This window comes from Urocitellus parryii, chromosome 6 (assembly GCF_045843805.1).
Source record: "Urocitellus parryii isolate mUroPar1 chromosome 6, mUroPar1.hap1, whole genome shotgun sequence".
Taxonomy (NCBI): domain Eukaryota; kingdom Metazoa; phylum Chordata; class Mammalia; order Rodentia; family Sciuridae; genus Urocitellus; species Urocitellus parryii.
In genome coordinates this window covers 9,271,533-9,296,995 of record NC_135536.1, presented here as the reverse complement: position 1 = coordinate 9,296,995, position 25,463 = coordinate 9,271,533, and the positions used below count along the sequence as shown (strand labels likewise).

Below are 25,463 nucleotides of genomic sequence, written 5' to 3'. Positions count from 1 at the left end.
CTGTATCCTTGAAGTATTTTTAAGATGTAATTAAACTAGGCAACTAGAGACCGAAGAAACACCTGTACCTTCTATTTTGAATATCTAAAATATAAATTTCACAGAGTGGTGCTCAATATTTTCTTATTTATCCATCTTGCTCTAGGTTCTCTCATTAACCATTTTTAGCAAAATTTATAGCCAAAATGTTGGTTAAAAGGACTATCATATTTTAATTTTGAATGGAAATACATTACACCTATACACTTCCTTACCGTGGCCAGTCAAAGTCATCTGACGATGCTGTATCTCCATCTACTCCACCAGATACATGGAAAAATTTAACAGATGGCTCCCCTTTCTCCTCCTGGAATGACCCTAATAAAATAAGACTGTTATACTAGAATGCATTCATTCTCAAGTGCTAAAAGACCTTTAATAATGCACTATTAACTTCTATAGCATTTATTCATTTGTTCCCACATTCATGTGACATACAACATACGGGACTGAGCAGAAAAATTTTTGATGCTGTTTTGTATTCAGACTAAAATTCTTGGGTTCCAATATTTGATGTATAAGGTATGTATCATGACACAGTAAATATATTACCATATATATTAACAGTAAATGTTATATATTTTATGTATTACTTATATGTAACTATAGTAAACTGTAAATACCACTTACTGGATGCTATTATTTCTTCATAAGTCTATATAACTAATCTACCACTATCAAATAAAAATAAGCATATTTCTTAAATGAAAATTTGTTCCAAGCACGGTAAGAATTACCTCTGTTCAAAATAACTATATTGTTTATGCTTTTTCATTTGATTTTACACCTGAAGAATGGCTTTCTTTCAAAATAGTTTCTTGCCACTGAAGATAAGGAATGATTAGTAACATTTAAAGGTCCTCTAGTGAGGCCTTAATGGATAAATGTTAATTTTAAATATCTCCACAGATACAGAAAACTAGTAAGAACAGGGAAGGAAACTTTTGCAGCCTCTTCCCAGCAAGTGGGAGTGGTTGTAGCAAAAGCAGCAGTCCAGGAACCACAGGCTCAAAGCCCTTCCAGAGCTCTTCATAGGCTGGTTCACTCAAAGTTTACATAGAGTCTATTCATTAGGTGACAAAAACAGAGCAATATAGAAAAACTCAAAACAGGATTTACAAAGAAAAATTACTAGAAATTAGTTCATATAATGATTGAAAATTCAAGTTCTTATGTCAAGATTTGGGTTTGAATCTTAATCCTGCCATTTACTACATGATCTTGAAAGATACCTCCTTCTACATGCACAGATTCCCTCAACTACTTACTTATAAAAACTAGAAAAAATAAGCATATGGTGATTATGATAATTAAAGGGAACAAGATAATATGTAGGAAGTGCTTAGCACAGTACCTAACCATACACTGACACTCTATATATGGGCTAATAAGTAGTAGGTGATTACAAAAAAGTAGGTTAAAGGCCACTTTTATTTTCCTCTGTAGAAAATCAGTACTTGAACAAAGTGATTAAATCATTATGCTTGGTCATTTTTTTTAATCTAACATATTACATATTTGCAAACAATCTTGATGGGAAAAGCTACTGCTACTGTATCTAACATAATATTCTTCAATTCTATTATATTTTGGAGCTCTCACATACTTTTATGATATAAAATTAGTAGCAGTTATTTGTATCTTGTCTCCTAAAGCACTTTCAATCTTACCAGCTAGTTCTCTAAAGGTAAGTTCCAATTTAATTTGTTCTGGGGTTGAGCCTCCTATAAACTCCGTCTTAAATTCTAGATCTGTGAATGCTAAATGAAGGATCTCCTTCTGAAGTGACTTCTTGAACCATGGTCCTCTTTCTTGATCTGACCGAAGATCAGGTATTGGGAAACGAACAGAAAGATTTAATGCTGGAGTGGCAACTTGAACTGATACTCGACAATTTGCAGGATTGTGTGAATCATCTAGAAATACTTCAGTGAAAGCCTTGTGCTAAAACACAAAACATCAAAAAAAATGCCAAAATATTAAATTAAGTAAATTACATTAGCATTCAACATTTCAATATGTACAATAACTAATTCCCCAGTGTAATGAATTAGCATTCAAATCAAATTCACTATCATAGTAATTTAGTATAATGAAATTTTATAATGTAACAATTACTGGCAAAAATTATAACTACTAGCAACAGTTACACCCTGATATAAAAATAAATCAATCAAAATAAAAACTGAACTAAAGACAAGACAAAGACACAATAGGTACATATATACATATTTTATTATAAACTAAAAATAAAAAATGTGTAAATTAGCCTGTCAACAAATCAAATGTAGTTAAAAATCATTATAGTATCCAACATTCAATCTGAAGGATTTACCTACCAACATATTACTTTAAAAATTCAATGTGAGGGGCTGAGGATATAGCTGAGTTGGTAGAATGCTTGCCTAGCATGTACAAGACCCTGGGTTCAATCCCCAGCACCACCACCCCCCAAAAAAAAATTCAGTATGAACACAGATGAATTATGCCATATACAAGACCAGTCGCTGACTCATCTTTGTATTTCTAGGACTAAGTCCAGAGCCTAGCACATACAAGGTTCTAAATAAATATCCACTAAATGACTCACCCTGAGTTCCTATACAATCTAACAGTATGATCCCATGAAATGACTACTGGAAAACAAACAGATGTACCACATGCCCCAAACCATGAAACAAAAGGGTCAAAGAATGTGCAATTCACATAAAGGTCCACTTCTAACTTTTCTCTAAAATGTATTAAAAGCAATAAAGGTTTAGTCCACTGTAGGTGGAACAGTCCACTATTTCTTGAATCAGTCTCTAAAGTCTTAAGACTATAAAGTTCCCTTCTTATGTTACACATTGATTTTTAACAAACCTACACTTTCTCTCTTCTATTTGACTTTCTCATACTATCTCTCACTCCAAGGCAAAAGTAATCCAAGATATTAAACCATCATCCCAATACACCTATGAGTAACAGAAAATATAGAGACTAGTCCAAAGAACTTAAAATAACTAGCAACTGGTGACAATAAAAAATGATTCAATGTGAATACTCACCACTAAGGAAAAATAAATAGGAAAATAGAATATTTTGTCCATTTTCTTTTTAATTACAGTTGTCTATGCTGGTCCTAGTCCTACAGCACCCAAATTCCAAATAGATTTCTTACAAATCTGACTTCCTTGATTTGCTTATGAAAGAATCTATACACCACATCTAAGGAATATAATGTGATACTCAATAGATTATTTTCCCAGTTTCAAAAGTATATTCTATATTACTTGGGCTACACTTTTTAGATGTTTGTTTAATGTGTGAACAGGTAAAACTTTGTAATGTTACAAGCAGAGTTTATGAAATTCATAAATTCAGGAAAGGAAATCTAAGTCCTACAACACAATCAAATGCTATCAAATGCCATAACTTCTATTATTTTTTTTTTTATTTTTTTATTTTTTTGGTATTAGTGATTGAATCTGAGTGCCCTACCACTGTGCTATATTCCCAGGAATCCTAACCCCCACCCTTTGTTTTTAAGACAGGATCTCACTAAATTGCCAAAGCTGCCTCAAACTTGTGACCCCTCAGCCTCCAAAGTAACCAAGATTACAAGTATGCACCTCCACACCTGGATTCTATTAATTCTTTTTCCTGAGCATCCATTTATACTGACATTTTAACGTATGCTATGTAATCTACAGAGAATGCTTAGCTCAGAAATTATCCCAATAAGCCTATTAGCTAATTAAATTATGATTATTTACAACATTTTGAATACTTACCAGACTGATATGCTTATTATATGAAGTATACATGTGAGAGGCCATCATCTCTACTGTAGTAAGTTTCTGTGGTTGAAGCAAGGAATTTAACCGGTCCACAATACTTATATCCAGTTCACAACATACTGGATTTAATTTAATTTGTAAGTCCGCCTTCTGAGGAACTGAACTAAGTCTTGCTTGATTGCCCTTAAAAGGGGGGAGGGAGGAGCATTAATACAATCACTAATAATACTAAAAGATTAGGTTAAGACCTCAAAATTGTGAGAAAATATATACCCCAAAATTTTACATGCAGCACTTAAACAAAAAGATTTCTTACCTGGGGTCCTCTATTCTCAGAATGCTTATAATGAAGTTGAAGACACACAGGGGGGTGGGCATCAGTTCCTTCTTTAGAATGAAATGTTAAAAGCTTAAAAACAAAGAAGATAAATTAAATATTAGATGTTAAGCTATAATTTATCACCGGAATTCAGAGGTGCCAATATACTAGTGGGAAGAGCTATCTGAAGTCAGAAATGCTGGCCTTACTTTTCACTTTTATCACTCACTAGCAATGTAAATCTTAGTCCAGTTAGTTAAATTTTCTTGTTTTGAGACAGGGTCTTGCTAAGTCTCTGAAGGTCTCACTAAATTGCCTACAGCAGCCCATGACTTGCATTGCTGCTTCAATCTCCTGAATTTCAGGACTACTGGCCTGCACCACTACTCGGGCTTCAGTAAGTTAATTTCTGAGATAGTGTCTTATTTGCATAATGCGTATGAGAATTCAAATGAATTAATAAGAAAGAGCTCTGAAAATAAACATATAAGGGCAAAATAACAGCAATAAATATTATTTTTGCCAACATACTTAGATGTTTGAAAAAATCAGATTAATGGTAAAAGAACACAAAACATTATGCTCAACTTGAATAGTATACTTTGGTATTTGTTCAATAAAAAAGTCTTCTGAAATGAAGAATGATTGAAAGTGAGTGAATTCCTCTATGCATTCCTGTTCATTTTTTGAGAAAACTATTTATGATCATACAATTCCTTAAAAGCAAGACAGATTTAAAGTGTAATCCAAAGAAAGTGACCATCATTTACCTCTGTGTAGTGAGGAGGAACAGAATGACAGTCGGTTGGAAACAGACACTCCAAAAGCTCCATTTGTCCAATGGATGTATCAGTACTAAAATACCGGGAAGCTGATCTTTGTCTTTGTTCATAGGCTACTTTGATGCCAGTACCTATAAATCTATTATTAAAAAGATGTAGCATTTAAAGGCCTCTATATACTTCTAGATTAAATGACATATCACAAGTAGTCAGGGAACCATAAACAAATGTTAATAACAAACTAATTACCCACTTATTCTGACAAATTCAAGTTAACAATAGTAATACTCCTAAGATTTATTAACCAAGTCTGCTTTCAATTTCCCATTCCCTGACAAAAAAATAAATTTAACTGACAGAAAATCATCCAGGGTATATTCATTTCCCAACACTGCCCTTCCTTCTCCATACATTTAAAATTTACACTGCAATGGATAAAATCTTTCAGATCTAAAAAATATATGAAATAGTCTCTGAAAATTATCTAGAAGCATCATGAAATATTTTAAAACTTCAGTTGGTGGGGCTCAAATGAAGCCTATCTCTAATTTCTGTGGGTTCTGCTATATTTTCTGATATTTGAAAACGTGTCAAAATTAGAGAAAAAAGCATCTCTACATCTCTATAAATACTACGGTCCTAATTTGTAGGTTATCTTTAGGTAGGGATCAAAACTACTTTACATATTAACTTTAAAACAGTTATGTTAAAATAAAACCCAAAGGTATTTTTCTAAAAAATTAATTATATTTGCCTAAACTATTTATCAAAATAATATCACTCAGGTCATAATCAGTATTTGCATTTTAATAATACTAACAAATTCAATTCATCTATTAGGACTCAATTTATAAAGGATCAGTGTCAATTTGGACAGTTTGGGTTTGTTTTGTTTTTTAAGGTAAGGATGGAAATGTAGCACCCAAGTTAAGGACCAACCCTCATACAACTTCCCATTCCTGCCCAGTGAACATACAGCATTTTAGAATGCCTCCCTCATTAGTTCTCTCATTATTGTCAGCTGTTAATGCCAATGACAATAAGAAATGTTTTAATGATTGTAATACAGTCAACAGGGATGATGGCAAAATACGAGCAAAGAAATTTAGAATTACAGAGATGTTTTAGCAAATTCCAGATTATCTCCATAGTTCTGCATGCCACACAACCTGAATGAAAAATTCTATTCGTAAACATCTTCATAGCATTGCAAGGAAAGTACTCATTCTACTCTTTTACAAATAAATTTTTAAAACAAATACAGATAGCTGGATATGAAAGTCCACACTTGGTTCTTACTCAAAGATCATTAATAAACATGACAAAGTTTACCTGAGGTGATCATGTGAGCAAGCTTCTGCAAATACTGTTCGGAAAGATTTAAAATCATCACATGAAAATCTTGCTGGATCAATCTTTTCTATACAAGTAAAGAAAGCTATAGCCATAGGTGTCAATGGGTTGAGGCTCAATGACGTTTCAGGTGGAGATAAAGGATCAATGTGAAGCACAGAGACTGAAAAAGTTCCAACAGCTAGTCTAAAAATAAGCTCAGGCCTGGATTCATCCATTGAAACAGATCTAGATGGGAGAGCTGAAATACATATGTTAAAATTATACACATAAATTTTAATACTTAAATTCACATATCAAAACTATAAAACATTTACTCACGTATTAGGTTTAAAAAACAGCTGACCATACAATAGCTAGAATGACATTAAATAATTAAGGTACAATAAACTGCTAACTTCCTATGTCTTACATCTAGTATACTTGATATTTGAAGTAGAAAAGAGTCCATTAAAATAGTAAATGTATGAAAAATGCTTTTTCATTATTGAAAGTATACTGGAAAAATCAAAATTAATCAAAAGTTGCTAACCAAATTTTCTTTTGAGGTTTGTGTTTATTTCAATTAAATTTTGCAGAATAAGGGTAGAGGTGTACAGGTCAGTGATACAGCACTGGTCTACCATGCATGGGACCCTAACCTTCATCTCCAGCACCACAAAAAATTTTTATATTTGCAGAGTAAAAACTTGAGGTTTTATTTCAAGGAATATATAAACAGTGAAAGAAAAATTAGGAGGATGGTGACATGGCTCAATGGTAGAGTGTTTGCCTAACATTATGAGGCCCTGGGTTAGATCCTTGACATCAAAAATAAATATATAATAATCAGATGTTGAGGATCCTAAACTTTAATAATAATATGAAACTTACGTGATACTTTTCACTAACAATATCCAAGTATTTAAATACACAAAAGCTATGATGAACGAGCAACTATTCTAAAACACTTCACAGGGAATTGTTCAACAATTCATTTTCTTTCTAAACTTTGTTAAATGGCCTAAACCAAAAAAAGACCAAAAAAAAAAAAAAAAAAACCCAAAAGACAGATGTAAGTAGAGTACATGCTTAACATATACAAGGCTGAGTTCAAATCCAGCACCAAAAATTTTTTTAAATAAAATTGACATTTAAAAAAAAATAAAGTAGAATGACTAAAAAGAATTTTTTAATTTTTAATATTTCAAAAGTTCCAGGAGGGCTGGGGTTGTAGCTCAGTGGTAGAATGCTTGCCTTGCACACTTAAGGCCCTGGGTTTGATCCTCAGCACCACATAAAAATAAATAAATAAAAATAAAGATATGTGTCTATTTACAACTAAAAAAAAAGTTCCAGTGGAAACAAAGATTAACTCTCTTCCACTCACCAGCCTTCTGCAAAGATGTCTGGTGAACCAGGTTGGATGGAAATGCTGACCCCCTCACTGGCTGTTCTTTATGATGATCAAGGAACTCTCCCCATGTTGGCTGAAGCTATGAAAGATATTTTTTTAAAGAATATGAATAAAGTCCAAAATTTTAGAAGTAACTTTTTAAGAATAAAATAATAAAATAATACTTTACCACAGTAGCACTTAATGGAGATCCTGCTGGGGTATTAGTGTATGTACTAGTTAGTGATAACTCCAGGTCCATATTTGGGGGATCCCCAAGGGGTGGAAGAGAAGAGAGACTATGGGACATGTCCATATCAGCCATGGAGAAGAAAACTTCTTCTTCTGGAGAGAATTAAACTTCATCACTTATAGCACAATTTTACCCACTTTGTATACTTTAAAGTGGGCTAATATACATTAATATAATCTTCTTCTGAAATACTGATATACAGTGATACTCCAAAATGTATATTACTTCCAATGGGGTATTTGAATCCAAGTTATTAATGGCATAGCCAAAACTCAATTGAATATTAATTAACGAAAGGTTATGCTTTCCTACTGAGTGGTTTTGTGAAGCTTTGTTTTGTTTGTTTTGTTGTTTTTAATACCCAGTATTTTACAAGGTATATTTTTAAAACATCATATGACAATTTAGAAGTTAAAAAAAAATCTACATGTTAAAATGTCATTAGCATACACAAGACCCTGGGTTCAATCTCCAGCATAAATAAATAGTATAAATATATTGCCTTCTCTTTTCATATGTATATAGCTATTTCCTTTTAAAAAAAAAAAGAATCAAATATATTATTGAGACTTCTATTTATGTTTCACTTCCATCTTTTGGAGATTGTTGTACCCTTATGCAAATAAAGGTAGTTATGGCCAAAATTTAAGAAGGCTTTAATTTTTATTCGGTTCAACATTCCATACTTTATTAATTCTTACTATTTATGGTATTAGTGCTCATATATTCTAAAACACCTGTAAATGTAAAGTAAACTGGGTAATGATGATACTTAGATATAATTAATGGAAAAATTAATAAAGTTTCCTATTTAAAGAAATCTACTGTATATCATTATGTGAGCACATAATTTGACAAAAATGTATAATTACTCCCAATTTATCTTTTGTGTAAATCTACACTTTTATAAACTGACTTTACTCAAAAACATCATTTACAAGAAAAAACCAAAATAAAAAAATAGCAACCATGTGCTGGCACATCACTATTAATACTATGGTTAGATAAACTTAAAAATTAAAATTTTCTTAATGATATGGGTCTTTTGTTATTTCACTGCTAAACTCCTTTCACAAAAGCCAAAATTAAGTTTAATTTTACCTATGATGATAAAGTATGATTCTGGTGTCAACTGAGTTGCTTACCACGGCTAGAAGGTGTACGAGCCGTTTCTGTCTCATAAAAGCTTTGCTCTGAAGACACACCCACAGAAAGGGAATCTTTTCTCAAATAATACCGGTTTAATTCCATCTGAATTCGATACTCGTCTTCCTGCTGCATGGGTCGGTTTTTCCTATCTTTATTAGCTAACCCTATTTTGCTAGAATTTTCTACAAGTATACAAAAGGAAAGCAGAACAGTAATTAAATTCAAGGTTAAGTTATTTAAAGCATTTCTCTCCCAAATCCCATTTATCCAATACCAATGGCAACTTAAGACCATAAGGCAGTGCAAAACACCACTATTCAATATTTTTTTTTTAAAAAAAGAGAGAGTGAGAGCGGGGAGAGGGAGAGAGAGAGAGGGAGGGAGGGGGAGGGAGGGAGGGAGAGAGAGAGAGAGAGAGAGAGAGAGAGAATTTTTTTAATATTTATTTTTTAGTTCTCGGCGGACACAACATCTTTGTTGGTATGTGGTGCTGAGGATCGAACCCGGGCTGCACGCATGCCAGGCGAGCACGCTACCGCTTGAGCCACATCCCCAGCCCCCACCACTATTCAATATTAATCAGAAATCTAAATAACAGTTGTAGGCAACAAACCAGGAATCAAAAAATCTTATCTCTAGTATATATTAGTTATAAAAAATACTTTAACATGTATGCTACTTACTGTGTTCAAGAATTACATTTTCTTCTTTGTATGAAGTACTATCCCAACCAAAGAAATCAGTCAGAACAATTTTGAAACAAGAATGTGACACATTCTGAATGCAAATATATGCCATGCTGGCACAATTCAAAAAGACACAATCAAATTAACTCTTTAGGACATGATACATTGTTAATTTTCAATATGTTTAATTTCATATATTCAAAATAATAAACTTTCTTAGGTGTATGTTATATATTTCAATTTAAAAGTTTCAGAGAACTAAAAATAATAACAACAAAATTATACTTGCCTGGTCCAGCAATAGCTGCTAACATATCCAAAAGCAAGTGTACCTGTCTTGGTGACAGGAATAGATGAATAGAGTCTATCTGTCCATCAACATCCAACTTAAAAAAATAAACAAACAAACCATTCAGGATGAATACTTTCAAAACCTCATCACCATAAATTTCAGTAATATTTCAAGCACTGAGAGAAATATTTACTGCTAATCTTGAATTCCTTTACCTAAGAGTCTCTCTACTAATTCACACAAACCTAAAGGAAAAGACCTCAAGGTCACCAAGCAGTGTGCCTCTCAGATAGATGTCTACTGTGTTCCAATGTCCATCCTCTCTTGGACATAAAAACAATAATTATCATTATCATTTATTTTGAGCATTGGTGCCTTTGTATATATTTTCTCTACTTACTACTGTTTGTTTTACAGAGGAGGAAACAGGTTCACAAGATTAAGTGACTTGCAGAGCAAGATTTTAATGGAGGCTGACCCAGATAAAGAGCCCTCTCTCCTTTCATGGCATGACTCCCCCTACTACACACAGACTGTTTTAGGGGGCTCCTTACTGACTGTTGACACTCTAAGCCATGCCCTTGATTAAGGCTAGGGAGAGTAGCAAAACATACTTCTGATTATAGGCCAAATTCTTTAATGGTTTTTTAATATTTTCTTTGCATTGAAAGTATAATCTCTGATCTTTATTAGAATAGATAATCAAGAGTTGGGATTCTAATTTTTGTAAAAATATTTTGTTATTAATAGATTCTGGGAGCTGGGGTTGTGGATCAGCGGTAGAGCGCTTGCCTCACATATGTGAAGCATTGTGTTTGATCCTCAGCACCACATAAAAATAAACAAACAAAGGTATTTTAACAAAAAAAAATAGATTCTGAATTTGGCATAGAAAAGACAAAGTACTTATTACTTTTGGAAATATAAAATAACCAAAAAATTTTTCAACTCAGTGTAACACAGTAGCTAAAACAAAATCTCTCTAAATCAATCCAGGCAGTCCTCTACTTTCATATATAATGCATTGCTGAAAACATACACTAAGATTGGAAATATAAAATATCAGACTTACTACTTGAGTGTATACTATTCTTGCAGAACTAAAAAAAAATGGCATGAAACCTTTTTTTGTGTGTGATTAATTTCTTTTAGTTGTCAGTGGACCTAAATTGAACCCTGTGACTCACAAATACTTGGCAAGTGCCCCAACACTGAGCCACAACCCCAACCCATGAAACCTTTCTTAACATTTTGAATGCACAGTTAAAAAGTTTAAGTTTAATGAACACTGGAAAGAGACTAAAGACCTAATACTTTGAGCACATCTTGTAAAGCTACCCCTTGTCTACTCTGTATTAAGGTTATAAGATCTATGCTTCTCAATGCTAATTTCCAGAACTCTTTTTTTCCCATTTAGCACTCATTTTCATTAAATAAACACAAAATGTATTTCACGTACCCAGTTTATTACACAAAAGTTATTAAAGAGACAAGGATTATAGTATCTCTAATACCAAATATTTGCTGGTACACAATGCTGCCACACAAAATTTCCAGGTGTCCATTTGTCACCTAATACACAAACTCTAAAAGTATCATATGACAAAAACTTATACATATCAATACATAATATTAAAAACTTTGGGTGTGTACAAAAATCAAAAACATAAATATTGAGAATTATATATATTTGATCAAAATTGAACTGTAAAAGTTATTGTTATAGTTTTTCCTTCTTAAAGAAATGATAAATACATTCCCTAAAGACACTGATGTGCTGGGTATCCCAAGGATATTGCCACAGCAGGGGAGCTCCCATGGGGCTTACACACACCTGCAATTATCCACTCCCTAAGGAGCCTCTCATATTATTTCAGGAAGACAGTTGAAAACCTAGTGAAAGAATTTTATACCATCTTGAGGTAGGACAAGTCAGTAAACAAGGAAGAGAACAATAATCAGAAATAGAACTGTCTTCATTCTAATTCTAGATTTCCTCCTCCAACATGAGTCAAACATCCCAATCCAAGAAAAGATTTGAGGATTCCTCAATACACTGAAAATTTTTCTATGTATATTTACAAGCATTCAGTGTGTCCCTCTTCTATATTCCCATAGTAATATCCATACCCCTTAGTGTATCTTTCATTGTCTTTATACAATGTCTTCAAAAAGCTACAAAAAATAATAAGTGAATATCTTTTCATAAATATTGCACAAATATTGCACAACTATAAAAAGTCATTCCATTCAAAATATGGATGGACATTTCTAGAGTCAACTTGCTTTTCAAATCTCTTTTCCTTTTTAACATCTTAATTTTATGACAATAGAAAGACACTATTATATAATTAAATCTAGTTATCTTAATCAATGAAACCATGCTTTTGGTTTTGGACTGTTAGAACGGGAAGAGTGAGTGTAGGAGGCAACTCTTCATAAAACCTGACTTGCATAAGAGTAAGGCCAAGTCAGTCCTCACTTTAATTTTGTGACCCCAAATACCAGGTCCAAGTGAGAATAAAATGCTGATTCCAAAACTGCAGATAGATACCTTTGTTACAGGGTAATCTACAGTAACCAACCAGAGGCTCAGTGTATAGATTAAAGAATACTTTTAATTTTATTAGAGAAAATAAACACTGACCTTAGCTCCAGGAAGTACTTCATTCTGTTTCAACGTGAGACTCAACTCCAACCTACCAATTAATCCACCAATCTGCACTGGGTCAGAGGGCGCTATCTCTGGTAAATTTCTAGTTAGTTGTGGGTGCGGCTCATAAACAATTTTGGGGTTCCAGCTAGGTGACAGCTTTGGCTCATTTTCCTAAAATAATGCAATAAGAATAAAGGAACTATTTAAAAAGCTTAGTGTAAATAAACTGGAATGCAAAAAAAAATGTCAACTTAAGAATAAAATATTTGGCATGCAAAACTATATTGTTACAATGGATAAACTATATCTGGTAGCTAAAATAAAACAGTACTACATTGGGCTAGTAATGAAAACACAACATGGAAAGGACTTCATGAAGAAAGCATAATATCTGCTCAATTTAGTAAGAAAACCTAACAGACACTATAATTAAGAATACCCAATTTGGGAAATAATGTAAAGGGTAAATAATGGATTGACTGATATATAAAGATTTTTTACTCTTGGAAGAAATTAACAGAGTTCCTTAATTGCACAGATTTTTTTTAAAGGCAGAATTTGTAAGATAAATTTTCAGCAATATGTTCATTCTGTGAGATAAATTTGAATATTGCTTAATTTCCAGTTTATACTGTAAAAGGATTATATACTAATGAGCCATTCTGCCCCAATAATTCTGCCAACATTTCTCTGTCAAACTAACACATAGCAACTAGCTTAAAAAAAAGTATGGGGGGGGGCATTAATTAAAAGTACAAGTATATTTAAATATCTGAAATACATGTTGCCATATTGAATATTTGTGTTAACTTGCAAATCAGATGAAGACTTAGCCCATACTATATATTCTAGAAAAATTTAACAGTCCTCATTTAAACCTTTGAGAAATCTATGATCAAGTTTAGGATTATTCTGTTTCTCTTACCACTGGTGCAGTCGAACACACTGGGGAAGATTTTGCTGATGCAGAAAACTCATCCCAAAAGAGAGACACTCCAGAGAGCTGAAGTAACTTGTGAGCAAAAGCTGTGGGCTGATGTACATTAATTCCTGAGGATTCATCAGCAGTTTCATCGCAGTATACAGTTCTAAAAATTAAAAACAAAAAGATTATTAGAACAAAACTCCTGGGACAACTTATTTGCAATAATAAAAAAATGGAAAGCTTTTAAGTTAAAGAGACTTTTCAGGTGTTAGCATTTCTTAGAATGTACTTATAATAATGCCTATAAAATAGGTCAGAATGATCACACTTCAGTAAATATTTCCCAGAGACCTTAAACTCCAAGAAAAATAACTTTATAAGACTCTTAAATTGAAGGAAAAAAATTAATAACTTCCTAAAGTTAGCTTCAAGGAAAACAATTCCTGTACTCCTTCCCAAAATCTCTTGGTAACAGTGAGACGGCATTTGGCTTCAAGTCACAAGTCTGAAAATGACATTTCTTAAATTCTTGTGTGACCAATCTTCATTTTAAATAAGATAAAGTATGTGGTTCCAAATGCATGAGATGTTACAAACAGTTTTAATATGCCATCTAAGGCAATGCCCCCTATTTTCAAAGATCATTAACAATAATTGTTTAACAACAGATGTATTTTTGAGAAAAACAGAAACCATAGTGCATCTCTTTAAACCCTGGAAAAGGACCCCAATAGATAAATATATAAAGGGTCTTTGGGGCCAGGAGGCTTGGCACACACCTGTAATTCCAGTGGCTCAGGAGGCTGAAGCAGGAGGATAGAGTTCAAAGCAAACCTCAACAACTTAGTGAAGCCCTAAGCAAATCAACGAGGCCCTGTCTCTAAATAAAACATAAAAGGAGCTGGGGATATGGCTCAGTGGTTAAGTTATCTGAGTTCAATCCCCAGTACAAAAAAAAAAGTGTCTTTGGGGCTTGGTGTACATACCTCATCCTGCTCATTTCTCTTAGCAAGGTGTACAGCACCAACACTGGTGAAGATATGACTTCACATCAACACTCAGATGTACATATGTAAATAAATCTGCTTTCAAGCTTTTATAGGGGTGCTACCAAGTGGGTACACAGAAAATTAAAAGCAACATGTTTATATCTTTTTAAGTAAATCAATATTACAGATATTTGCCTGAAACTAATGCTTATAGAATTCTCCAAAGAAACAGTGCCTTCCTTCCCCCTCTCTCAATCAAGCAGCACTAAGATTAAGCACAGCAAAGCCAGTCCTTCACATTAATGAAACCCACCTACATATTGCATTGCTCCACAAAAAAAACGCAAACTCACAAGACAGCCTGAAATTTAGTAGCACTCCAATACTTGTAGCTTTGATTTGGTAACTAAAAGAAAACTACTTGCTTTAAATTTAACATAGTAATTTCAATAATGGAATTAGAATATAACTTGGAGAACAGCACTTTACTCCAATGTTATGTAGTATTTTAATTTAATATCATCACTTCTAGTCTCCAAAAGCATCCTGAATTTATTTTTTTAATTTTTGAAGTATTAGGAATTGAACCAAGGGACTCACACATGCTAGATAAGCTCTCTTCCACTGAGTTCTCTTCCACTGAGCCACATTCCCAGCCCAGCATTTTGAAATGTAATGTGAGAGTTAGAATACAGTTATTTTCAAATTCTTAAAAATTCTTACCTTTCTATTCGAACTTCAAGGGCTGTTCCAGTTTTGGAATTTTCTGGCACATGTTCAATTCTCAAAACAGTGTCTATAAAAGTGACTTTTACTCTTCTTAGTACTAGAATAAACAATTAATCATTAATGGAAGAACCATATTATCTACTAAATAAAAAGTTCTAATAAAAGAAAAAGTATTTGTTTGATAACAACTTACAAAATAAAAAAGCCAGATTTCTTTCCATTAAAAGTCCCAAATTCTGAGTTTTAAAATAGATATTACACTTACTGAACACGTACCCAAGCTACGTATCTAAGTATACTTAGAACAGTCACTAACACTGTCTGTTGAACTCAATCACATCATTTTGCAAATGTAATAAATCAAACAAATGAGAGACTAGGGAAATAATTGCAATTAAATGAAATAACCCCAATTGTAAAGTTCTGAAATGAGAACATTAATTCTTTTAAAAAACACTCCAAGAGGGCTGCCTAACACAAGACTTAAGTTATTAAGGTACTAAATTGCTAAATAAAATTTGAATTTTTAGAGATGATCAATAATGTCAAACCTGTTTCGATGGTTTCTGCAAATTTTTCAAGCCCTTCAAAAGGCTGGGATCCTTCTCCTTGTTCATCTGTTAATTTTTGGCTAAGACATTCTTTTGCCAGTTGCATACTGCTGGTCATGAAACTTGACCAATACATAGGCTCAGAACCAGTTGCTACAGAAAATAAAGATTAATCCATAATTTCTCAAAATTTCAACAATGCCATTTCTTTGAATTTCCCACTTTTTTATTGCTGTATTATAGTTGTACATAATGATGAGATTTGTTGCTACATATCTGTACATGCATACAGTGTAACAATACAATTTGATCAATGCCATACCTACCCTAATACTTCCCCCTCCCCCATTTCTTAAAATTAACATATTTCAAGTAGATTTATTATTAATATATAGTTATTAAGTTTGCATTTATGACACTTATTTTAAAGTCAATTAATGAGTTCAGGGAGGCTTCGAAAAAACAATCATTTTTTTCTAGTTCTGATGTATTGTGCAGATCTGTTATTATAGCCTCAATTCAAATAGATTTTTAACACTAGGGTATTACACAGGGAAACAATATTCTAGAAATTACTCTTAAGATTTAAATACCACCTTAAAAAAGCAGATCACATGAAAAATTCCAGCGATATGTGATTTCACTATATATTTTACTTTTAGAAAATATTAATTCATACACTCATTCAACAAGAATTATTTTTGTATATGTATGTTACTGTTCTAAATACTACACAGCAGGGTTCAATGAACTTTCTCTTTTTTTTTGTTTTTTGTTTTTTGTTTTTGTTTTTGGAGATTACTTGGGGTGATTTAGATTTTATTTGAGATAGGGTCTCAAGTTGCTGAGGCTGGCCTCTTCTGCCTGAGCTTCCTAGTGCTGGAATTACAGGTGTGTACCACTACACCCAGCGAGAGGCAATTAATTTTCTCTAAAGGGTGAGATATTGAATATTTTAGGCTTTGTGGGCAATATGTTCTCTATCACAACTCTCCTACAATAGTGCTAAAGTAGAAAGTAAATTAAAAAAGCATGGCTGTGTTTCCATAAAATTTTATTTATAAAAACAGTTAACAAGCTGGGATCAGTGGTGCATACCTGTTATCCCAGTGGCTCCGGAGGCTGAGAGAGGAAAATTGCAAGTTCAAAGCCAGCCTAAGCAACGGAGAGGTGCTAAGCAACTCAGTGTGACCCTGTCTCTAAATAAAATACAAAAATAGGGCTGGGGATGTGGCTCAGTGGTCAAGTGTCCCCAAGTTCAATCCCCAGTACCAAAAAAAAAAAAAAAAAAAAAAAGGTAACAGGCTTGATTTATCTTGTAGGCCAGAGTTTGCTAAACTGCTATAGAGCATAGAAAAATGAATTATGAATTGCCCTCGGAATGCTTACAAGTAGTAGAAGAAATACAGCATAGCTAGGAAGAATTAATAGAAGACTACTGAGAGTCAAATGAAAACATCATAAAAGCCAAGAGAAGAATCATCTCCTAGCTGAGGAGATCAACAGGAAATCTGGCAGAGGTGGCAGATGATATAACTTTGGAAATTAGCATAAGTGTAGGTAATACAAAGGAACATCTTTTGTGGAGAAAACAAATGAACTGTAAAATATTCTTTCCAGATTTTCCCTCCTAAGAAAATTCCATCATACCTCCTTAGGTATTCAAAATAAATGAAGACTACTAGAAAAATTACTGCTTTCCAAAATGGAATTTATAAGTCCTCTTAATGGAATATTTTAAAAGGAAAAAATATTTCAAAGTTTGACTTTTCATAGGGAAGTATTATATATACCCATCATAGTTAAAATAGAGAATACTCTGATAAATTAAATATCAGATTATTAAAGAGGATATCCATGATTATACTATCAATTTTCAAAATACAGAACACTATAATTCTACTAAGCAAAATTTAAACTTTGGAGTTTCATACGTTATAGGATTAAAATTTTTATCACTGCATACTTTTCCTCTAAATTTATCAATCCTATTTTTTTTTCTACATTTATAAGTAGACATTCTCAAGAAGAGCATTCCCTTCTCCCTGCTCACCTTATTTATATCAGAATAGCTTTGAGTACTCTTCCTTGTTAAGTGGCAATACTTTGAATCTTTAAAACTTTAGATAATAAGTAACAAATAATTACATAAACCAAAGTATATGTACACTGAAGTTCCTGTGAGTAAACGGAAAGAAACAACTCTTAGAATTTTCATCACACACATCCTACAAAGAACCAAATCCTAATATTTTATCAACTGAAATTTTTACAAACACAATGAAAATCAATAAATCAATCAGGCTACTTTCTCAATCTCTGTAGGGTAAAAATAGAAGCAAATAAAACAGGAACATATAACAACCTACCTAGACGAGGTCTAGGTCGGAAGACCATTTCTAACCCTTTTACTTCCAGTGCACAATTGTCCTGTAGCAAGGAGCCCCACGGAACTGACAGAGAAATCGACTGAATAAATCCTTCGGTGACTTCTAAAGGTGCATCTGCTGACTCCAGGATTTCATTGAGACACTAAAGAGAAAAACCAAATTCATTTTGAAATCACACAAAGAACATAAAATTAACTTTTTCAAGATATGAATATGCCCATACCTGTGAATAAGCACAGAAAAGAAAGCAGAGACCAAGATAAAAGGTGATTTGGTTTTCATTAAGATGTATACAACATACAAGAAACTTTGTTAAAGAATGACGAGTTGCATGACAGAGGAAACAGATGGCTCTTTTAAGCACATGACAGAAGCTAACCTGGAGCTAACTAACAGCAGACCTCCAGAGAAAGTTTGATTTTTAAGCTGAGACCAGAGGCTCAAAGTTAACCAGCAAATTAACACATGCAGAGGCAACTGTATGTAGAAGCAGGGCCAGTAATATATTTTCTGGTCTTTCCTATCTTATGCTTTTATTTATTTTGACACGACAATCCCAGTAACTCCGAAAACTAAATTATATTGCTACTGTAAAATTTCTCAGTTCTTATTTATTATATCAGTATTTCTCAAGTTTATATCTATTTTAAAAATTTAGAATGAAATTTATGCTGGGGTGTACTGAATTCTAGGTTTAAGTGTATTCAACTAAGGATACATGAAATAATTAGAGTATAGGGAGAAACAACCCATCCATATTCATTTTGAAGGTTATCTAAGCATGAGGATATAGATAGTTCAGCCAATGGTGTACACTAAGCATAAGAACACATTACCATAACAGGTGAGTGTCTCATCAGAAAATATATCAATTATATCTTCAAGGAGTGTCTCATCAGAAAATAAATAGGAAATTTAGTTCTAATAAGTTTTTAATTATCAAAATGTATAATACATTTATATTGTTTTGACCAACTGTACACTTATAGTAATTATAATAACAACTGAATCCAGAGGAAAAATCTTAGCACTTAAAAGCCTAATGATTATTGAAGAAGGTATTGATAAGGTGAATATGGTAAGCTGTAGAATTACCACTAATTTAAAAATGATGATGAGATCACTCAAGGAATTGAAATGTTATACTAGAAAGTATTCATATGATACAAAAGAAATAATAACAGGCTGGGTGCCATGGCGCACACCCCTATAATGCCAGTGGCTTGGGAGGCTGAGGCAGGAAGGAGGATCGCAAGGTGGATGTGGCTCATGGTAAAGCACTCCTGGGTTCAATCCCCAGTACCAAAAGAAAAAAATTTTAAAAAGAAATAATAACAAGAAACTTCTAATTATGATTAATTTCAATTTGTACCTTTTTATTATAAAGAAATATGGAAGCATGATCAATAAATCTTAAGCATAAAATATACAAATTATAACAATTCTAGAGAGGAAAATGGAAATATGAAGTTAATGAAAAAAAGATATGTTAAAATTCCAACTATTAATGAAAAGTTTGTTTGAGCACTTTTATTTACTTACTTATTTAGGTACCAGGGATTGAACCGAGGGGCATGTAACTACTCAGCCATATCCAGTCTTTTTTTTCTTTTTTTTTTTTTTTTTGAGACAGGGTCCCAACTAAATTGTTGTGCTGGCCTGGAACTTGCAACCCTCCTGCCTCAGCCTCCCAAGCCACTGGGATTATAGGCATGTATTACCATTCTAGGCTTTGACACTTTTAAGTGGCTAAGGGGTAGAAATTGAGACCCTACTGGTTAAAAAAAAAAAAAAAAAAATCTACATTTTTATATCAATATTTATGACACAACATTATCATCTACAATTATTTAACTTATGAAAAATGTTAAGTCAATTTTAAAATGTATAAGGAATACATTATTTTGTTTTGCTTCAATGTTCTTAAGGGCTAAGTAAGCAAACATGTTTGAGGACCACTCCTTTAAAACATAACACAGCCAGGTGCGGTGTAATCCCAGCAGCTCAGGAGGCTGCAGGGTGGGGGGGGGGCAGTCATGAGTTCAAAGTCAGCCTCAGCAACTGTGAGGTGCTAAGCAACTCAGTAAAACCTGTTTCTACATAAAATACAAAATAGGGCTGGGAATGTGGTTGATGGTCAAGTGCCTGGTACAAAACAACAACAACAAAAAAAAAAAAAAACAGCACATGTTCAGGTCCTAATGCAATCACTTAGCTAGCTGGGTAGCTTTGGACAAGTTCCTAACCTCCAAGTCTCAATTTCCTCTCCAAAAAAGTGGGATAGTATTCATTTCATAGGGTTATTGTGACCACAAATGAAACAGTACATGTAAAGTGACCAACATAGTTCCTGGTACCAAGGAAACACTGTCAAAATGTTGAATGCCTACACAGTACCATGATGAGCTCTACTAGGAATTCAAGGTGTGCCTAGCAGTATGAAGAAAAGCAAACTTTAAATTACATGTTCCTTGTTAATACATAATTCCACAAGATTAACTAGGGAAAGAATATATCTTCACTAGTTTAAATCAAAGCATCAGAATTCAAATAGGGACAAAAAGTGCATAAAAATTTGCAAGAACTTAGTTAGATCAATTAATATTTAGCACCTACTACATGCAGGACACTACACTATACTATTTTATACCTCAATTATTGCATTAAATCTTCACAAAAGCCCTCTGAATTAGGTATTGAATGCCCATTTTATAGATATGCTGACTGAGGACCAGAAAAATAAGTAACTTATGAAAAGTCCATTAATCATTGAAAGAAGAAAATTTTTAAAGAGAAATATATATATCTCTCAACCTAATGGTGCCACTTTGTATCTATTTCCAGTTTCAGTGACTACTGACTCCCTCTGGTGCTCCAGTCTTTATCAACTCCAATTCTCCTCTATGCCTCCTGTCATCTCTACTTGAATATTTCAAAGCCCCCTCAAAATTCTTCATGGTAAAACTTAAACTCACTCCAATCTCAAGTTCCTCCTTCATTCCCCACCCCCATGTAAGACAAAAAAGCTAAGTTCAAAACTGCTTGTTTCATATATCATAATTAAAAATTCGAAATTTGTATGCCATATTGTTCTCTCTGGAAGAGATAGGATTAGGTACTATTACTTCATACTTTACATATTTCTTTTCTGTTTTTTCTTTACAATAAACATATTAGTGTTATAATTAAAATGAACAATTAAAAATACATCAAACATTTTAAGTGTACATAAACAATGACTTAGCCTTTGCAAATGGGAATCTGTCAACATTAGACAACCATTTAAGAAAATGGATTTGAGGAATTCTTTTCTCATTACAAACCAAAATTTCTGTCCCAATTTTGTGGCTACTTAAAATTTCTAATATAATGCTTCAGAAAATTTTATTACAACACTGAAGAATAATATTAAAAAGAAAATATGTCAGATGTTAACAAAGTAGTTCAAGAATTTACACTGTATACTTAGCTGCAATTTGCCTAATTACATGTTTAAATAGGTTGCACTTAGTCTTATGTGCACTTAGGCAAAAATCCCTTATGTCTGTCTTGTTTCATAAGGTACTTTGAAATTCAACCTGTGCAAATCCAAAGTTTACTCTACACTATGAACAGAACAAACTTCTAAACCTAATTTGGTCAAATTGACCCCTTGTTGTGTAGTCTGGTGACATTTTCTCCACTAGTTCACTTCCATGTGATTCAAAAATTCTTAAAGTAAAAGTTGAACCACCTGAAATTCTCAGCAAATAAATGCCCTCCTGTAGATTTCCTTAAGGCTCTTCTGTTTAAAGCCATTTTGCTTTCTGTTATCATCAATGAGTTTCATGCATATATTTTTTTTAAAAAAAGGCCACACTCCAGTTTCTACTATAGCATTTGGCAAATAATGGTAATAATATTTCTAGAACTGAAAACAATTTTATTATATATACCAATAAGACATAAATATCAAAGCAAACAAATTATTAAATTGAACTTAAAAGACTTTGGTGTACTGAGTTGCTAATATCTATCCACTTGTACCACACTGAATTCCTATGAGAAAAGGGTCTTCATTTAGTTCACTATTAGATCTCTAAGCCTCTCACAATAGCACATGCATTTAATTCATTCATGAAAGAACTTCCATTTAAAAAATTAAAGTCATATTCTTAAAGGGTTTGGAATGGGAGTCTTAAGTCCAACCTCCTACCAAGCAGATTTCCTCTGTTTTGCCCTCTTCTAGAGACAAGGAACTCATGAAACTAATAAACAGCCCATTCCAACTGCGGAACCATTCCAAACCCCTTGCTCCTCTTCCCCCTCCCACCAGGAACTGTTTAAAGTACTTCTCTCCAAAGTAGGAAATATATATATATATGGAAGTATAAAAGATGATTCATAGGGATGTATGAAGAAAATCAGATATTCTACATTAAATGTCTCAATGGTTATACTACAAAGTTGTACTACAAGTTAATATATAAATAGGCATTAGTACTCTTATTCAGATCTGTACAGAGCTAACCAGCAGTTCCACCACAGAGAAGAGTTAAGAGCAGTGTCCTCAAGTGAACATTCCATTTCAGCATACTGAAACTTATTTAGGCTTACATTCTATATACTAAAAACAGATCTTTAAATGGTGGAATCTTTGTAAAGAGAGTGTGTGTGAAAATAACTTTCTGGTTTTCTGATTTTTCTTTTCATCAAGTTCTTAAAAGCTGAGTTTTGCAATAAGCAGTTCCCTTTTCCACAGTGTAAGTAAGTTCTAAATATGCCAAACATTTATATGATGATAAACAGCTACCATTAGTATATGCTACCTGCAGGTCCCAAAACTACAATATATTTAATCTGTCTTTTGAAAATAAAAAAAGTATTTTAATAGTGAAAAAGAAAATAACGCCTTTTCAAAGGATACCTGTACTATAAAGAGGGAATACTTCTTAAAACTATATTTGGAAATGTTTCCATTGTTCCATGACTTTGTTGTTGAAAACAATGACTTTTTTAAAACACTGTCTATTTAAACACAGTCTGTTTTTAGAAGACATTATCTACACAGGTTACAAAAGGTTTAAAAATATGGAAAGACTATCCCAACCAACCTAAAAGTCTTCAGAACAAAAAGTTTAGGGAGAAAAAAAATCTAATTTTTTATTCTGCAGCACTTTCCAATTAATTAGCAAGAATAACTGATCAAGATCAGGGAAGAAGGGACTGTCACTGCCAATCTCAACAAAATTCTATGCATAAATTAGTTAAGAATTAAAACATTAAAAAAAAAAAAGAATTGAACCATTAGCCGAGCATCATGCACACACCTGTAATCCCTGGGACTCCAGAGGCTGAGGCATATCAAAAATTCAAGGCCAGCTTCAGCAACTTACTGAGACCCTGAGCAACTTAATGAAACCCTATCCCAAATAAAAACAAAAGGACTGGGGATGTAGTAAAGTGCACTGGAGTTGAATTCCTAGTATTAAAAAAAAAAAAAAAAGAACCAGTAGTGTAGCCAATGATGCATTCTTCCATTAGGATTTACGAATCTTTGTAGGTATCATTTTTTCAGTTATAAAAGTCAGTAAAAGCAAGTATCAAAAGCAACTGAATTTGTAAACAGAATTTTGAATAGTTATAGCTAAGTATCACACTAAAATAAATAAACAGCTGCAAATATTACTGGAAACTTTGACAGTAGCATTTTTAGTTGGCATAACCCTTACAAGAACACAACAATCCTCAAATTAAGCCTAGTCATAAATTATTTTGCCAATGATCCTGAAGTCATGTATAAAATTCAAATATCATCATTTGATTTCCCAGAAGGATGAAATAAAACCACAGAAATGAAAAAGCCTAGAATACTGCCTGACATAAACAGGTGCTCAATAAACATTAATTGGCTTCCTTTTTTATTTGTTCTTTTTAGATGTGCATGACAATATATTTTGACATATTATGCATACATGGAGTATAACTTCCCATTATTGTGGTTGTACATGATGTGGAGTTTCACTGGTCATGTACTCTTATAAAAACATAGGAAAGTTAAGTCCGAATCATTCTACTGTCTTTCTTTCTATTTCCCCACCCTTCCCTTCATTCCCCTTTATCTAATCCAATGAACTTCTATTCTTCCATTCCACCCCTCCCGCTTATTGTGCGTTAACATCCACAAATCAGACAGAACATTCAGCCTTTGGTTTTTTGGAACTGGCTTATTTCACTTAGCATGATAGTCTCCATTTCCATCCATTTACTGGCAAATGCCATCATTTCATTCTTCTTTATGGCTAAATAATATTCCATTGTGTATATATACCATATTTTATTTATCCATTCACCTGCAGAAGGGCATCTAGGTTGATTCCATAGCTTGGCTATTGTGAATTGAGCTGCTATAAACATGGATGTGTCTGCATTACTGTAATATGCTGATTTGAAGTCCTCTGGGTATATTTCAAGGAGTGGAATAACTGGGTCAAATGGTGGTTCCATTACAAGTTTTCTGAGGAATCTCCAAATTGCTTTCTAGAGTGGTTGCATCAATTGCACTGCCACCATTAATGTATGAGTGTACCTTTCCTCCCCACACCCCGACATCCTCGCTAACATTTATTGTTATTTGTATTCTTGATAATAAAAAAATTATCAAGAATACAAATAACAATAGCTGGAGTGAGATGGAATCTCAGTGTAGTTTTAATTTGTGTTTCTCTAATTGCTAGAGAAGTTGAACATTTTTCATATATTTGTGACGATTCGTATTTCTTCTGTGAAGCACCTGTTCAGTTCCTTTGTTAACTGGATTCCTCATAAACTATGTGATGTAATAAAAAAAAAGCATAGGCTTAGGAATTAGATTTTAATTCTCACTGTAACACCTGCTAGCTATGTGACTTGAGCAAATTATTTAACTCCTTCTATAAAATGGAAATAATACCTATCTTTTGGATATGAAGACATTAAAGAATAATACATATTAGTCACTTCTCTTACTAAAGACATGTGATAAATGTCCAGGACTGGGGATAAAGTTCAGTTGTAGGAAACTTGCCTAGCATGTGAGAGGCCCTGGGTTGATCCCAACCCACTAAAAAGAAATGCCCAACCCTCCTCCTTCAAGATTCTCCATTCCAAATGTACCAAAAATATAGAATGATGGGTTGCTGAATTCAAAAATAACTATCAGAATTTCTATCTTTTGG

The 25,463-nt window shown here is 33.0% G+C and overlaps 1 protein-coding gene across 3 annotated transcripts in view; it reads right to left on the bottom strand.

Moving 5' to 3' along the window:
• The window catches only part of Atg2b (autophagy related 2B), a 69,229-nt gene that overhangs the window by 42,135 nt on the left and 1,631 nt on the right, over window positions 1-25,463 (bottom strand). For 2 of the 3 annotated variants that reach the window (XR_003301755.2, XM_026399417.2), the window contains exons 2-16: window positions 18,247-18,409; window positions 15,878-16,030; window positions 15,321-15,423; window positions 13,609-13,771; window positions 12,675-12,854; window positions 10,025-10,121; window positions 9,046-9,231; window positions 7,838-7,992; window positions 7,642-7,747; window positions 6,252-6,513; window positions 4,908-5,058; window positions 4,135-4,227; window positions 3,813-4,001; window positions 1,710-1,983; window positions 255-357 (exon numbers count right to left, since the gene is read on the bottom strand). Coding sequence is in view for 2 of the 3 variants with exons in the window: in XM_026399417.2 (XP_026255202.2) it covers window positions 255-357; window positions 1,710-1,983; window positions 3,813-4,001; window positions 4,135-4,227; window positions 4,908-5,058; window positions 6,252-6,513; window positions 7,642-7,747; window positions 7,838-7,992; window positions 9,046-9,231; window positions 10,025-10,121; window positions 12,675-12,854; window positions 13,609-13,771; window positions 15,321-15,423; window positions 15,878-16,030; window positions 18,247-18,409 (2,378 nt within the window). In the remaining variant the exon portion in view is untranslated. Of the gene's footprint in view, window positions 1-254; window positions 358-1,709; window positions 1,984-3,812; window positions 4,002-4,134; window positions 4,228-4,907; window positions 5,059-6,251; window positions 6,514-7,641; window positions 7,748-7,837; window positions 7,993-9,045; window positions 9,232-10,024; window positions 10,122-12,674; window positions 12,855-13,608; window positions 13,772-15,320; window positions 15,424-15,877; window positions 16,031-17,930; window positions 17,987-18,246; window positions 18,410-25,463 lie in introns of those variants that run through there. The other variant, XM_026399418.2, reaches the window with a different exon arrangement.